Genomic DNA, 17,407 nt, shown 5'->3' on the forward strand with positions numbered 1-17,407 from the left:
AGTTCTATAAATGAATATATATATTTTTTCCTACCACTGTAAAAGATGAAGAAATAATTGTGCTCGGATATATTTTTTTCTCAAACATGTTTTTCAACAGTGCACAACTATCAATTTTTTTTTAAAAAGAACTACAGGGGTTCGAAGTTTTCAATTTGTCCAATTTGAGGTTAGTGTGTGCAATTTTGTCTCTTAAAGCTAAAACGATACGTTTAGTAATTCTTTAAGGGGTTACGCTAGGTTTTGGCAACTTTGTTGAGAATTTAGGAGTCTCAATTTATATAGCTTTGCTTTTTAAAGTTTTTTCAATTGATGATAAAGGGCAGTCGGATCAGCCACTGCTTCGCTCTGATACAAGAAATCCCGTTGTAAATATTGAAAAATTATAATTTAATTTATTTGCGTCAGAATTTTTGTATTGTGGGTTCAATTGGCAATGGCTTTAGAATGACTTGGTGTTCACGACTATACAAAAAATTGAAAATACCCAATCACACAAAAATATGAAACTACCCATAATCTACCGGGTTGACCTCCATAGACCGAAAATGCTAATCATACAGTTCCGTAAACCAAGTCTATGAAAAAACAATAATCGTACAAATTTCATACGTTTTGCTAAAATGGTGTCACCGAATTTTCCTAGAAATTTTTCCTGTTTTGATTAACAAGTTAGTGTTTTATATTAATTTAAGAAAACCCTAATTGTCAAACATTCAATTTTTATACATGCAATTTTTTTTTGTGTGCGAAACGTAGTCTGTAAACGCAAATTTCTTCATAAAAGTGAAAAGTGCAACGTTGATACAAGTTTTATTTTTAACAACTGTGATTACAAATAATTGTTTCTGAAGGCATGTCAAAAATCTATTTGCGATTCTAAATATTTCATTGTAGATCAATTTTGACATACCTTCGATTTCAATTTCCATTTGAAAGTTACATATCACATCATTGATTATGTTATTTATAATTCAAAATTTACGCATATTTATTTAGGAGGAAAATTGGCATTATATCAGTTATAATTGTCGAGCTCGAGACATAAAAATTTGAATTTACTGCGACCAGTCAACATATTTTTTGCTCAATTTTTTTTTGAAATTGAACGAAGGTATCTTTTTTGTTAGTTAAACTTGGATGGGCTCTTTTCCACTCCCCGCGTCTGATTTTCAGCATCTTATTTCAACATCAACGTCCTAATTTAATTTTGCCATGGTGTAAATTGTCATTTGTCATTTCGTTTTGTGAACAAATTGACTTATTTGAACAATTTTATTGTTCATACTTATTATTGCAACAACCCGTTTAGCCATATTAGCCTTCAAAAGTATAATGAGAATTAAAAATTGCAACTTGGAGGGGGAGGGGAGTGGAAAATAATCCTTTGATGTTCAGGGGGCGTGCAAATGTTCGTGTGGATCTTCAGAGTTTCCAGCTGTTTCTCATCATCAGGTCGAAGTAAGCATCGGAGTCTATGGAGGCACTGATACCACTGTAGTAGTTCAGGAACTCATCAAAAGTGATCTAAAAAGACCAAAAATATTTTAAAAAAATAAATGGAAGTCAAGATTTAGGGGCCAGGGATGTTGGTTGGTATCTGGCATTCAGTATAAAAATTGTCAGCTCCAGGCCTAGACAATCATCAGTATTTGCTGATTGTAAAAGCATGATTACAATTTCAAGCAACAACTTCGATTGAAACCACCACAAAAAGAACTTAACATGATGCCAAGTTCTTTTTTTTGGAAGTGATAATCAATGTTGCAGTGGTTTGAAATTGTTGCATTTTTTTTCGGAATCAGGAAACACGGATAAATGTAGGCCACGAGCTGTCAACTTTTCCAAACATTCACTAAAACACAAACCGATTGGTCAAACAAGATGATGAAATTTCTAATTTATTTTTAAAATAGATACCAAAAACTACCAAATACCTCAAAAAAAAACAAATGCATTATTTTTAAAATAATTTGTATATGTTTTTAATTATAATCGAAGAGTTTTAACTTGTGAATGTTTTCTAAACACAAAGATGACGGGCTTAGGTTCTTGAATAATTGTTCTGCTCATGTACCTCGATGCTGCCGAAATCTTTGGTTTGTCCGTCGTCGAACTTCTTGAGCCATTCGTAGAAGCACCTGTTGGAAAAGAAAATTTCTGAAGTTTTCTACTCCGAATAACAATTAACTGTATTCATAAACAATTCAGAGCAGCAAAACGCGTCTGAAAAACTCATGCAAAGTTTAGACAGTACCTGTCAATCGCCCCCATTCGCCTCAGTGATTCGGCTACCTGACTACCCAAATGATTCCCACTTTCTGGTAATATTTCAAGATATCAGTTCTTGGCTGGCTGACCTTAAGTTTTTCTAAAGGCGCCTTTGGCGCCATTATAGACTAACTTCGAGTGGAGACCGCGCGCCGTAAAAAACGCAGTTTTTTGGTCAAAACTTTCCAAGAAAGCCTAAAAATGTCTTGTTTCACTTGTTTTTTTTCAAAGTTTTGCCTGCGGAGTAGACAATTTGGGTCAAAACAAGGTTTTTGTAAATTTTGGGAGAGCTCGAAAAATCAAATTGGTCGACCTGAAAAAGAAGTACACAGAACTTCAATTTTTTGAAAACCTGCCCCCCTCGAGAAAATATTAGATCCAGCTCTGCTGTCAACCAAACTGGACAAATGCCTGGCAATCGAATGTAAACATTCTAACTAATTCCATTCCAAGACACACCTCTTTTTGGTCCACTCGCCGCTTTTGAACTTGGGGTTCTGGTTGAAGTTGTAGATGCCCTCCAGGTCATCCGGGGTGACGACGTTGTCCTTGCTCGTGTCCAGTTTGTTGAATGCCTCGTGCACCAGTCGCTTACGAGCCTCACTCATCGGCGGCTGACAAAAAAATCGGTTTTCGAAATCATTTTTTTTTGAATTTTTGCTTCTATATTTATTTACAAAATCTGCTGTGAATTTTTCTATTAGGGAAGTTTACTTTGTATTTGCCGTTGTTTAAGTTGTTCGAAAGTATGTGTTTGCCACTGTCATTCTCGTTTTTGTCCGCAAAATCAAGCGCTTCAAGGAACACTAGTGCGCTGGTCAATTGTGTCCCATATTAAGATCATTTCGCGATTGAATGTCCGAAAAAAATCAACGAGTACAAAGACGAAAACTATTGTGAAAGCGTTCGGGGGAAAACTTAAAAACAACTTGAAAAATGTTTTCTTTGTTCTAAACTTTCAAATCTAAAACATTGTGGACGTTAAAGGGCAGAGGGAACAATCACAGCTTTGCCTTGATCCCAGTAGTCTTGTTCATTTAATTTGGCGTCTTTTTGATTGAATTCAGCGTAATTTTAAAATTCAGCTCGCTTACCCTGATATGAGCGATGAGCTCGTCGAATATAATGCTGCCAGATCCGTCCCGGTCGAACATGCGGAAGAGGTTCTCCGCCTCCCCCTCATTCAAGGTCACTCCGAAGTCCCTCAGCCCCTTGAAGAACTCGGACTTGCTCAAACTGCGTGACCTGTCATCGTCCATGATTCGGAAAGCCCTGTGCAAAATTACGCGGCTTACTTTTCAGTTACGACGAAAAATCAATAAGCTAGAGAGATGGTAAGAGCAACAAAATTCAGTTCAGAACAAAGCTCTGTTAATAAAATCTTTTTTATTTGTACCGAAGTTCAGGCGCGGATCTAGGAATTTCTCGAGGGGGGTCTCGAACATGTTTAGGAACCTTTTTTTTAGGTCGACCAAATTGATTTTCTGAGCTATCCCAAACCACTATAAAGACCCTAACTTGACCAATTTTTCTGCGCCGCATGCAAATTTTGAAAAAAGGTCATAAAAGGCGTTTTAGGCACTTTTTGGAAAATTTCGACTAAAAAGTTGCGTTTTTTCGGCATGCGCTCCCGCCTCAAAATTAGTATAAATTGGCGCCCAAGGCGCCTTTAGAAAAATTTTAGGGTCAGTCAGCCAAAAATGGATATCTCAAAATAGTACAAAATGGGGACCCTTTGGGTTTGCAGGGGTTCGAACTGCCCTTTAAGTCCGCTACTGCAGGGGTTCGAACTGCCCTTTAAGTTACTTTGTTGGATTTACTCAATTTTTTGGGAAAGGAAAAGACTCATCGGAAAATGAGTTTAGATTCTAGTCAAAATTACCAAATAATCTTGGAAGAAATAGTTAGGTAATTTTTCTTACAAAACAAACATTCCTCAGCAATTATAAAACTTCCACTATTCATCAAATTTTTAAACCGTTTCTCTCTGCAAGTAGTCCAATCGTGTAGTTTTTGCATGCACTCCTCGTCTTAAGTCAAACAGAAATCAGCAGCCTCTGATGTGAGATTTGCTAAGTTTCTACTAGAAACTTGCAGAAGCTCTTCAGATTTCAAATACCAAAACATTAAAATCTGTGTGTATTTAATTACTTATAAGCTCCACATTTTTACAGGACAGCTATAATTGCTTGTCAGAATTCTTACATAATTCCTTAAAGAATTTGAATTCCAAAAAGACTCGAGCACTAAGCTCATGTTATAGGGCTCAAGAAAAATATCAGAATTATTTGTTCAGATTGAGAGTAAACGCCTATATTGCAACCTTTTTGTTCCGAATCTCGTAACAAAATCATTGGAATATTTGTGCTTCGGTGTAATTTTTTTCCTAGGACAAGATTCAGCTTTTTAAGTAGCTATTTTTGACGGAATTTTTTTCATATCACTCAAAAAGTATTTTATTCGAAAGACCTTTCACATGTGCCCATTTTTCATAAACTTATGGGGGTTTAAAGATTGCCATTTTGGCCAATTTGGAACAAATAGCATGCGATTAACGCGTAAACAGAGAATTAATCCGTCTTAAAAATCGTTTCAATTGCGTTGAAGGAAGTTTATTTCTCATAAATGATTTGTGTCTAAGACTATTACTTTGTATTTTAAATAGGTTGTGGGGGATAATCTTCATAAGAACCCAAATTCAAAAAATTGTTCTTCTTATTTTATTGCATTTAACTTTTTCACAGACCTTAAAAAGCATTCGGAACATTCACATCTTCGCCCTGATACGAGCAGTCTTGTTTTCATTTGCATTTAATTCAATGTTTTTCCATCGGGAATCAACCATAAAAGCAGAATACAAAATAACTGATAATGCAGTTCTTATTTGTAAGTACTGATAGAAAGAAGTTTAAAAACGAAAACACAAAAGACCTTAGAAAGAAATGAAAAGTTCCTTCAATTCTTTTTGAACCACAAATACATTAAAGAAAGCTTAGACGGAACTATTTTTTGCGTCAAATAAGTCATTCAGACAAAAAATTTAGCAAAGAAATGAATACATAGATTTTCAAAGTTATCAAAACTACCAAAACAAAAACTTATTGACTGGTTAACTGTTTCTTTAGTTCATAAAGAAATTAAATTAACTTCCGAATATGCTGTTTAAATTTAAGAAAGAAATTCATCTCGTTGAGTTTTTCAAAAAATTAATGCATTGTGTTTTTTCAAGCCAAACAAAAAACGTTATTATATGATGTTGATTCAAAAAATAATCAAATAGAACGCATTTGACAAACCCGAAAAGTTTAATGCTTTGACGAACAAAATCGAACCAAATCAAAACGTTTTGACAAACCAAACCAACTGTTTCAAATACTAAAAACAGTTAACCAATGCAAACAAGTGAATGCGTCGGTAACTAACACCGAGCCAAAATAAAATAGTCGTTTAAATTGCTAAAAACTTGTATAAAAACTTGTAATAATTTGTATGTCAATAAACTTTTGGTCAAAAAAAACCAAAAAAAAAAACAAAAGGAAAGTTTCATTATTTTGATTTTTTTGTTCTTTATTTATTTTCCACAATCTCTGTAAAAATATTAGGGATATTTTATCTGTCTGGTTGCATTATAAAAGGTAACGCATAGAAATTTCCTCAATAGGAGGCGGACTTTCCTGAAGTAGAAAAAAAACATTTAATTGTGTATTTTTTTGCAATGAGTGATCTTTATCAGAAATAATCAAATGGAGTAAAGCAAAAAAAAGACCCATTTCAGAAGGTTTGTTGCAAAATCAGTTTTTCAGACAAAAAATTTTAGTCTCAAGTTTGACTAAAGTTTAACGATGTTATTCCAAAATTGTGTAAAAAGCAAACTATTTGGCAACTATACCCGTATAATATTTGACAACTTTAGTCACAGTATAATAGAAAAGGGGATGCAAAAAAGGCCACCAATGTTTTTCTTCTGACCTGGCGAATCTCTTGATGCCGGTCTGTCCTCCTCTGGCTAGAATGGCCAGTCGCATTCTCTCCAGGGGGTCCTGTGCCCTCTGCATTCTGGCAGCCGCCTGCTTCTTCAACTCATTGTTCAGATCCTCGTCCGCTGCAGACGCCCTGATGTAAACAAAAATGCACCCAAAAATTAAACCAAACTTGACAAAAAATTGGGACCAAGTTAACATCCTCTCCGTTTTTCAAATGGTTGGAACAACAAGAAAACCAAGACAAAACAATCGTCGTTTAAAATGCTACAAACTCGTAATAATTGCTAAAAATTATATTATTTTTTGCCTTTAACTCACTAAGTTTTGGGTCAAAAATGATAAAAACTTTTAAATGGTTTTTTGAATCTTTTTCTAATTTTTATCCTCCACATGCTATCTGAAACTTCGAGGGATTGGTTACACAATAAAAAATAACGCACAGAAATACATAAAACTTACATAAATTCGAGGTACTTTCGTTTCTTTTAATCCGTAGGTTGATGTTTCGACCCTTCTTCGAAGCTGGAAATATCTGAATCAATTCGGTGACAATGATGAACTTTATTAGCACAAATATTTCGAGAGTCGACCGATTATCAAACCTTTGAGCTCACAATTATTTTTTAACACAAAGAAAATGGCACACCTATATTTTGTAGAAGGTCACTTGAAAACAACGACTACAAAGTAATTTTTTATCACACAATTTGAATTTTACAATTTAAAAAAAGAACGGTATGTACTTGAATTTTTTAACATGCACTGGTATTGGTTATAACCAAAATCTGGTTCTATTGTGTAAATACCTATTCTTTATCAAAAGAGCACGCTTTTTATTACGCATTCATCTGATTTTTTGTTTCTGGTGTGTGTTTTTTTCGCATTTTTTCTAATTTTTTTCCAGTTTTCCTTTTTCCTTGTTTTTATCCGCTGTGTTTATCTGCATGTTGCCAGGTGGATTAAATATAAACATTATTCTTTTCTCGCTGATTGCCTAGTAAAGGTATTTTGAGATTTGTAAAATTACACAAGACGTTGGCTCATGCAAAAAAAAGGACGTCTTGGATGCAGTAAATTCTGCCATTATGACACAAAAACGGAATATTCTACCAATTTCTACACAGCTTTTGCGTTGTAAGAAAAATCACTGTGATTTTTACATTTAAAATCAGGACATTCAAGTTTAAATCCGACTGAGCTGAAGCATGTTTTCATATGCGTCTGAAGCTAACGAACTTGGCCAATTGGCTGAAGATAATGAAAAAAAGGGTCAAATGAGAGAAAAACTTAAGTTTCTTTTTCCTTTTAAACTTGCAGGGGGAGGGGGTAGCAAAAATTGGATGACTCATACACTTCAAAACTGAGGCTTTTTTTCAGTTGATCGTAAGCAAAAACTCAATTTCGGATTGGCTGAAATTTCTATGCCATTTGAAACTTCTGTCAATGACTAGCCTTTATCTGGTTCCTTTCTTGGTAAAATTAGATTAATAATCAAAAATTTGCAAAACAGATATCGAAAAATTGACAAAGAGAGAAACTTTATCATAATTACACAAAATTTAATTTTTACACAGTACCAAAAATATGATTTCACGAAAAGTAAACAAAAGTAAATCGATTCCCTTACCACCCAGAGTTTCGCTCCTTGGAAACATTTAACACGATCCATTATCGACCAATTATTCGGTACTTTTTGTAGGCTCTTTGGCGCAAGTGCATAAGCGATTTTGACGGGAAGCGCGTAAAAACGCATAATTTTGGTCAAAACAATCCCAAAAACGACACTTTGGTCAACAAAAATAAAAAAATTGCTTGCGGCGTTGAAATTTTTGTCAAAACAGGAATTTTTTTATGTTTTGTCCTTGATTGTCCTGGTTTAAGATGGAAAGATGTGTATAATTCAGTATTTTAACAGTATATTTTGAACTACATGCCAAACTACAATGTGACTACAATTATATCAAAAGATTCTACAGGTCCATGACAAGTCGTATTTTATAAATTGCAAATTTTGTTCAGGGGTCATCGGAGTTTCCAGCTGTTTCTCATCATCAGGTCGAAGTAAGCGTCCGAGTCTATGGAGGCACTCACACCACTGTAGTAGTTCAGGAACTCCTCGAACGTTATCTAAACCGAGTGTGAATAAACTAGCCGAAGTTTAAACCAAACGGAAATGCGCAGAATATAGACGAAAAGTTTCATCCATATCAATGAATTTGCATAACTTTCAAGAAATTACATATAATTGCTACATAACTATTATTTAATACTAACAAATTTTCGGCTGATTGATACTTCGGCTGGTTTATATACTACCATCTAAACTAAAGAGTCTTATTTGGGAAGACCTATTAAAAAAACAGCCTAGTAAGCAGACAAGATTTTGAATTTTCTTTTATCAGAAAACCTTTGCAAAGCAAAAAAATTGACCAGCAATTTTATCCAGCCGAGTTGTTTTCAATAACACAATCAGCTCGAAATATGAATAACTTATAACAAAATTTAGGCCTATGTTCTCTTTAAACTGAGTCATAACGTTTGCACTTGACTGGTTTATTAACAAAGATTTCACTGCAATTTATTTTTTTGCCTTACAATAGAATCAAAAGCAAAAATAAAACAACAAAAACGTTTAAAAAACGATTAGGAATGATTTCAGGACAACTTAAAAATTGTTGTCAACGAAAACCAGGAACTCTGGCAGTTTTACGATGAAATTTAGTCAATCCGTTGCTTTTATCATAAAAAATTTTGTTTAGAACTGGCTGATTTGTTCATATAACGTGCTCGTTCTAACAAAATTTTTTAAAAAAACTAATGCAAGCAACCGAAAAAGATTAGACAAAAAAATGGATTCAAATCGATTTCATTTCGATCTTAAATTAAAACTAAGTGAAACAAAATAAATAGTATGTAATGTAATCTAAACCCATCATTTTTATTTTTAACAGTTTTATTTGATTTAGTTTATTTTAAGTGAAATGAAAATAATTCAAAATTTTAGATAATTTCCCCCTGTTTATACTAATTGTTTACACGCATCCAGCTCCAAGCGTTAATAATCGATTGTTATATGATTTTAGTACCAGTCTTGAAAGAATTCCAAAATTAAATTGATTTTTATCAGATAATAATCGATTATAATTTCTTTTTTCGAAATCAAAATTAATCAATTATAAAACATTATAATAGATTGTAATCGATTATTTTTACTGCTTATAATCCCTTTTGTTTGCCCATCTTGTTTTCGACCTTCCACCTGAAAAGCTTATATTTTATGATTTTTGTAGACGTTCGCTTTTGTACAAAATCGAAAGTTTGTTATAACAGTTTTTGAGTCAATTCAAATATATAATGTTTTTTTTTCCATTTCTTCTTGATTATAATTGTTTCATGATGCGCGTTTTAAGTTTTTTTGACGACCAAAATATCAGCACACTGCTTTAGTTTCATGATTTGTATAGAAGAGTTATATTTTACATACCGCGGGATTTTTTCAACTATTATGAAGGGATCTCTTCGAAAAAAAATTTTCGTGGTAAACTTTGTGTTTAGAAGAATCAAAGAGTGACAAAACATCTCACTTTTAGAGATTTTTGAGAGAGAGAAGGATTACAAATTATTATAACAGATTTTAATTGATTATAATGTCACGGAAAATGCTATTATTATAATGGATTATAAATCGCTTAAAACATCGAATTTTGGCGCTTAAAATTCAATATAATTTTGATAAAAGTACAACTATAATTGTAATATAATCGATTATTTTCTCTTTGTACTGAGTGCGGGTAATGGTTTCAAACAGACTATTTACAGAGTTTCTGGCATGTTCTAGTTTGGCTTTTTCGGCTAGTTCATGCAATTCAAAACTTAATTTAAAACACAAAATTAGGCTTTTCAGTTAATTTTTCGTGCTTAATCAAGAAAAGAAAACAAAATACTAGATAAATTAAAATTGGAAAAAAATTGATTGATTGCAGATAATTCTTCAATATTTTTGTTGATTTATTCAAAAAACTGCTCAAAACTTGATCTCAAATTTGACAGTGAAAAAAAATAGCATAAACTCACTTATTATCAACAAGAAAACTCTTGTATTGTAAAATTTGTTTATTATCTGGAAAAAATTAATGGTTTGCGTACCCCCCGGGTTGAGCTCACATTGAAAATTAGCGATGAAAAAGTGAAAAAAAAACAAGCATCGCCATAGGTGAATTAACAATTTTCATTGCCACAATAGCAAATTTTATTGATGGATTATCGCTAATTGAGCGTTGGAAAATTATCATTTTTTATCGACAAATTATCGCTTATTTAGCGCTGGAAAAAATAATCTGAAAAAATTGCAATGAATTCCATCTACAAGCTCTATGAACTCACTCATTCTAAATCCACATGCAACTGTCAGGAAATTATTTAAAACGGTTATTTAAAGCTACAGGCAAGGAGGCTAAAATGAAGACATAGTAAACAAAGAATACATTTTAAAAAAACTTTTTTTTTCAATTCTACAGGACCTGGAGAATCTATTAAATTATATAAGAAAAACTCTAAAAAATACTTTTTGTTTAGCATGTCTTCATTTGATGCCACCTTACATGTCATCCTTGCTACTATCAAATGGCATCATTCGAATGCTGTGGGTCCACAGAATCTATTTTGAAAAGTCTGCACCAAAAAAATATGAAACCAAACGTTGTTTTTAACGAATTAAGCAAAAATGGCTATTTTATCTCAAAACAAGACACATGACAAAACTTTTTTTTTCAAATCAAAAATTTGAAGAAAAAAAATTCGATTGAAATTAATGTATTTTTTATGGTAATTTTGTGGTTTATTTTTTAGCGAGTAATAAGCTACAATTGTACCGAAAAATTACGTTTTTCAGCAATAAATTAGCAATTTTTTATCGCTAATATAGCACAGTTTTTTTGATTTTTTTAAATTGATAAATCATCGATGAATTATCGCTAATTTATCAATTTTTTTCGATAAATAAGCGCTAATTAATTTAGCTATGAAATAGCACGGAAAAATCCATGAAAAATCTTACTAAGAATGGGTTAGCAATTTTTCATCGATATTTATAACTGGGACTTCAACCCGGGTAAACAACTCTCCTCGAAAAGCTAATGAGCACAATTTGACCCAGTTTTTGGAGCAAAAGTAAAACTTAGGTAAATATGATATGTTTTTCAACCTACAAAATATTTTGAATTTACTATTGAACATGAGTGGTAGTTACGAACATTAGTGATAACTCCGCTCCATCGTTATCAATGGTTTCTCACACCGCTTTGAGAAAGAAGTTTGAAGTTAGAATTAGTATACACTTCAATACAAAATGTTCAATCACTAAATATTGACGGGAAAGTTTTTCTAAAGATTTGCACTATTCAACAAGCGGGAAGTCTGAATGATGAAAATGGGCATGCTCAAAAAACGTGAAAATGCTCAAACAAGCAGCATGCTCAGAAAAAAAGGAAATGCCCACAAAAAAATATGCTCAAAAACATGCTCAAAAAAGGAAAATGCCCACAAAAAGAGCAAAATCAAAAATAGGAGCCTGTTCAAAAAAGGAGCCTGCTCAAAAAAATGAAAATGCTCAAAAAATAAGCATGCTAAAAAGGAATAAAGGAAATCAACTACTACGTGAACTGACCTTGACCTGTTCTCTGTCGTCTCCATCGTCGAAGTTTCGGAGCCACTCAGTGAAGCACTTTGTGGGACTCCACTCGCCACTCTTGAACTTGGGATGTTCTCTGCAGCTGAAGATGCCTCTGATGTCCTCGATGTCTACTAGTCCATCCCCGCTTCTGTCTATTTTGCGGAAGGCCTCGTGAATCAACACTTTCCTGGCCTCACTCATGGGCGGCTGAAACGTCATAAAAGAGAATTGAGCAGTTTTAATTTTTCAGGAATGCAGCAATTTCTTCGAGCCCCAAACTTTTCAAAAGAGTCTGAAAACATTTCTTCCAAAAAATTAGAATATTTGCAAAATGAGGTTAAATTAGGATTCAGACAGAACTCTGAAGTCAAAATGTCCCACTTCGAAAAATTTCTGCGCATGCCATTTTCTGATATGATGAGCATGATTTGAAAAATTCCTAATTTCTGGTATCTCAAAAATGTTGTTGTTCCGACCCCTTCACGAATAAATTGAAAGAAACTACGAGTTAGCTTTTATAATTTTCTTCCCGATTTTGCTAGCACAAAACAGTGCGTACGTATTTAAGTTCACGAAGAAAGTGGTCTATCAATTTTAAAAAAAAACGGGTTTAATTTTTTCCAGTTTTTTTCCCACTGTAAAGAGTTCCGAATTTTGAATTATTTCTGCTATTTTTACCTGTTTCTAATGCTTATTAACCATTACAATGCTCTCTCGCTACCTCGCAAGCTAATAAAACAAACATGAGGTAGCAAAAAGGTTTTAAGAAATAAGGATAATTATATATATTTTTTTTATTCCCATTTTAAATTATTGCAAAAATAAGTGTTTTCGGAACATTTTGTCACTGGCATAATCACTGCTAATTATAATTGCTAATTATAAAATGCAATTTTGCACCCACTCTTAGATGCGCTATGAACTCGTCGAAGCTGATTTGGCCACTATGGTCCCTGTCGAATCTGGAGAACAGAGCGAGATTCTCCTGGTCTCCGAGACTGACTCCGAACCTCTTGATACCCACACTGAACTCTTCTCGGCTCAGAGAGTTGTTTCTGTCTCTGTCGGCTATGTTGAAACTCCTGAAAAATTTGCGAATTCAGTATAAAAAAAAAGAAATTTGAATATAACTTGAGTATATTTGGCTTCAAATGACTTCATTTGAATATAGAGCTCTCTAGCACTCCAGCATCGTCAGATCGTGCATTTCATCCCCTGCCATGGCAAAGATACTGTACGAGGACAAGCTCTCACTTCACCTCTAGCTTCAGGTCTACCTCAGCCTGAGCACTTACGGCTGCAAAGTGGTACCACGTGGAAGTTCTAGATGCAAAAAACGGCCTTGAGTTGCAAAAATTAGCTTCGCTCAACAAATAACTCAGTCTGGAATGTGGGAAATAAGAAAAACGGACCATCCTTAGACAGCTGGATGGCCTTTTATAAATCTTCTGTGAATTGCAGAAATTAAAAAAAAACAACCTTGCTTCTTCCTACTTCATGAGTGATTGGAACAAAAATTATTTCTAAAACAATTATTATATAGAAAAATAAAACATTTTTTCCAATTCTTTTTTGTTTCGGCCAATCATGGTGTATGATAGAACTACGATACAAGGTGTGTTTTGAACATGCAAATCCGCAATTTCAAATTAAAAACAAATAGAAACGAGGACTATAACAAAATGAAGCCTTTTATTAGCAACTCAGATATCAAAAAAATATGTTTTAAAAGAATTGTCTGGTGTCCAGAAAAACTGGCCAAAACTTTTGCTGATGTAACACTACGTTCTTTGGGAAGTTGTCCAGAGAAAGGCATGGATTTTTAATTTTAAAACAATTTAAGCTTTTTATGTCAATTCTGTCGATAACACATGAAAAAAAGTAACAAAAATTGTAAATTTTTTCAATATTGTTTTTTTTTTAATTTAAATTAAATTTTCAGCAGAGAATGATCAATGCTCAAAACTATCCGTAAAACTGTGAAAAAGTTATTTAAAACTAGCAGAAAAATTCTATCCACGAAATTTTTGTGCAAGTTGCCAAAAAGATTTAGCCTTTAAACTCAATCTTATAAAATCATTCATTACAGTATAAAATCAATAATGTTTTTTTAAAGTGGAGAAAAGGAACAAAAACACGTTAATAGTCTACTAAAAAAAATAAACGGACCTGTTTTTTGGAAAACTAGTTTTAAAATGTGGAAGTTTCATATATAGCTGTATATAAATCAATTCTAAACGGACTTAGCGAAGCGCTTGATGCCAGACTGTCCCCCTCTGGCCAGAATAGCCAGTCTCAGTCTCTCCATCGGGTCAGTGGCTGTGTGTTGCATCCGGTTTGCTCTCTTTCTCAACTCAATGTTGCGATCTTCATCTGCAGCTGAAGAAGCCCTGAAACAACCACTCAAGGTCATTATCGGCCCGAGAAAACGTTTTTATTTTCTGTGTTTGATTTTATATTTTTCAATGGTCGTTATTTGAAAACCTAAAGTGAAAATCCGAAAAAAAATTCTGTGATAAGCTACATTGTTTATCATTACTTAAATTTGAGTGCAAAAAAAATAACGGACATTTTACTTCAACTTAAATTTGAGTAATGCTAAGCAATTACCACAAATAGACTTCAGATGATGTCGAGTAAAATAATATATACTGGAAACATTTTAGCTATAAATATTTGAAAATGTTCACAAAATTCTCCGAGTGTCAAGAAACTAATGCATTGATATTTCTGCTGTATCAATTTTACAACTTGGATCACGAGCCTAAAGATCGCTCATTTTAAACGTATAAAAAGATTCAAATTAGTGATATTATTTAGAATAAAGCTAACCATCTGCGTACTGAAAACCTAGATATTGAATTGTTTAAACAACTTTGGATTTTTTGGCGCTTAAACCAGTGTTAACCAGAAGAATATATTACAAAAAATATTTCAGGAAGCGAATTCAATGTGTTTAAAAATTAGCAATTCAATTGATAATTTGAACTATATTTCTACTATTTTAATCAAATGTATCTTTGCTTTATTGTTCCGAGTTTCGTTACGGAAGTAACGGAATATTTGTGCTCGGGGTTGGTTTTTTCTTCAGACAAATTTCAATTTTTTTACTGGCAATTTTTGACGGAATTTTTTTTTATCATTAGAAAGCTATTGTTGTCCTGAGCTTAAATTTGAAAAGATATTTTACCTGTGATGATTTTTCGTAAATTTATGGGCGTTTAAAGATTGCCATTTTGGCCGGTTTGGGACAATTAACGCGCGATATATTTCGCGCTAATAACGCGTAAGCGAGATTTAATCCGTCTTAGAAATCGTTCCAAATTAGTTTAAGCAGGCTTATAACTTTGTACTTAATATGACGTGTGGTGGTGTTTTTACCAACAATCTCTATTTTTTTTCTGAAAACTTTTAAGTTTTGTTTTAATACATTCAAATTTTTTTCTAAAAATTATGTAAAGCCATTTTTTATGTGATCCGAATGATTTCACAAACCTTCCGAAAAATGAAGAGAAAAACAGATATAGAGTCTTTGCTGACTAGCCAAATTTCGTTCGAGAGAGCAGGGAGTATAATAAGACGAGCATTTATAGGCCGTGAAAACTTTTCTCTCCAGGAAGGAAAGTGCTTCATCTTTTAGTCCTTCAATGGCAATAAAAAGAATAGCAAAGAATCATAGTCTAAAATGCAAGAAATTTTTTAAAAAGTTAGAAACATTTTTCAAACTAGACTTCATTTTTTTGTTTCGTTTCTTTGAAGAAATTTGGAAACGAGTCTGATAAAAATTCTAAAGCTCTAAGTTTTCTTCTTTTTTCTCTTTCTTGCCACAACCAAAAATGCACATAAATGAAAATTGTTTTTTTTTTACCTTCAAATTTTTTGAATTTTTGCCATCGGCATTTTATGAGTAGCTTGCTCATCCATCGGCTGCTCTTGTTTAGTTTTTGTCTTTGTTTTCAATTTTTTGGGTGTTAGACAGCAGTCCAGATTTTACTCAGTGATACTATTACAATTCTAGATATTTAAAAGCCAATGCCTTTTTGAACTTATTGTCATTGAAAAAAACTGTTTACACTGACTTCAACGTTGAAAAAAGTATGACCGTTTCAAGTTCACGCACTGTTGATCACTGTTTTGTGGAATCCAGAGATCACTGAGAACTATTCAGACAAGGAATTTGCCATATTATTGAGCCATATTTTATGTCAAATTTTACGGCATTTACTGGCGGATTTAATATGTTAATTTCATTTGTCATTGGAGTGCAAGGATGATGGTTGGTATAGAACCCATTTAGGAATTTTAATTTTAATTTAGGCTAACAAAATTTTGCACACTATTTAGAGATAATTGAACGTTTTTATCGATTTATATATTTTTAAATTAACGTGACTTCTGAAAACAAAATGAATCCTTGACTTTTGCAAATAAAGTGGTTCACTTTTTGTAGGCAGCTGGTGAGGCGATAATTCGTAACAGGCGACAATTTTTAACAGTAGCAGTTTTCCTTTCTTGCCGGATGTAAGCGCAGCGGAATGAAGCGGAGTAAGCGTATTCTACTTGCCAGTGCCTTGTTAGAATTTTTGCACGTTACGAAATGTACCCTGTTACGAATTGTCATCCTACCAGACAATTTTAAAAATCAGATGCCAAATTCAAAATTCAGATACATGTGTTTGCTACTAACAGTCAAAAAGCCTTCATTTGATTTTGTTTGGATTTGAAGTAAGGAAACGAAAAGGTTTGTCAGCAAACCCAAAAACGAAGGCTTTTCGACTGTTAGTAGCGTGTATCTGAAATTTGATAACTTCGAGTCTGATTTTTAAAATTGTCCATAAAAATCGAAAAACTTGATTCCAAAAAGTTAGGAATCAAGTTGTTATTCAAAAATCAAGCTTAATAGTTAAATTAGCCAAAACTAAATTAAACCATAAAAACATTCAAAATTTCTACGCAATCAGTAAAACGAATGAATAATTGATTAAAATTTGTGATATGTTTTTTTTAAAATATTGTGATATTTGTTTATAATTGAATCAAAACAGATTAAATTGATATTTTTAATCAGTTTTCTTCGATGATAATTGATTCTAGTTAACTTTTGTCCGTAACAGTTGAAGTTTTGTATGAATTATGAATTGTATGCCAAAACTAAATAAATCCTTAAAAACATTCAAAATTTCTACGCAATCAGTAAAACGAATGGATAATTGATTAAAATTTGTGATATGTTTCTATAAAATATTGTGATAATTGCTTATAATTGAATCAAAACAGATTAAATTGACATTTTTAATCAATTTTCTTCGATGATAATTGATTCTAGTCAATTTTTGTCCGTAACAGTTGAAGTTTTGTATGAATTATAAAAAAAACTTTATCAGGTAATTTTTGTCCCAATTTCAATTTTGCGATCATATAAGCTGAAAGATGACAAGATATCTTATGTTTAGAGATTACTTTTCAGCAAAACTATAATCCA

General features: G+C 32.8%; 2 protein-coding genes across 3 annotated transcripts in view; both read right to left on the reverse strand.

The window, feature by feature from the left end:
* Positions 1-800: 800 nt before the first annotated feature.
* LOC134853725 (calcyphosin-like protein) lies at positions 801-7,111 on the reverse strand. Of its 2 annotated transcripts, XM_063869736.1 has the most exons (7): positions 6,901-7,111; positions 6,714-6,786; positions 6,241-6,384; positions 3,366-3,543; positions 2,731-2,885; positions 2,078-2,141; positions 801-1,527 (listed from the first exon to the last, which is right to left on the reverse strand). In XM_063869736.1, coding segments are annotated over exons 2-7 (645 nt in total). In that variant the 5' UTR covers positions 6,716-6,786; positions 6,901-7,111; the 3' UTR covers positions 801-1,425. The 2 variants fall into 2 exon arrangements, with proteins under 2 accessions (XP_063725806.1, XP_063725805.1); XM_063869735.1 differs by having other exon boundaries at positions 6,714-7,111.
* Positions 7,112-8,153: 1,042 nt separating this feature from the next.
* Positions 8,154-17,407, reverse strand: part of LOC134842201 (uncharacterized) — a 49,097-nt gene continuing 39,843 nt past the window's right edge. Inside the window, exons 5-9 of the mRNA XM_063858468.1 lie at positions 14,536-14,576; positions 14,169-14,315; positions 12,830-13,007; positions 11,920-12,132; positions 8,154-8,381 (exon numbers count right to left, since the gene is read on the reverse strand). Of these exons, the coding sequence (XP_063714538.1) occupies positions 8,277-8,381; positions 11,920-12,132; positions 12,830-13,007; positions 14,169-14,315; positions 14,536-14,576 (684 nt within the window). The 3' untranslated portion in view covers positions 8,154-8,276. The remainder of the gene's footprint in view (positions 8,382-11,919; positions 12,133-12,829; positions 13,008-14,168; positions 14,316-14,535; positions 14,577-17,407) is intronic.

The sequence above is a fragment of the Symsagittifera roscoffensis genome, chromosome 1 (genome assembly GCF_963678635.1).
Source record: "Symsagittifera roscoffensis chromosome 1, txSymRosc1.1, whole genome shotgun sequence".
Classification (NCBI taxonomy): Eukaryota; Metazoa; Xenacoelomorpha; order Acoela; family Convolutidae; genus Symsagittifera; species Symsagittifera roscoffensis.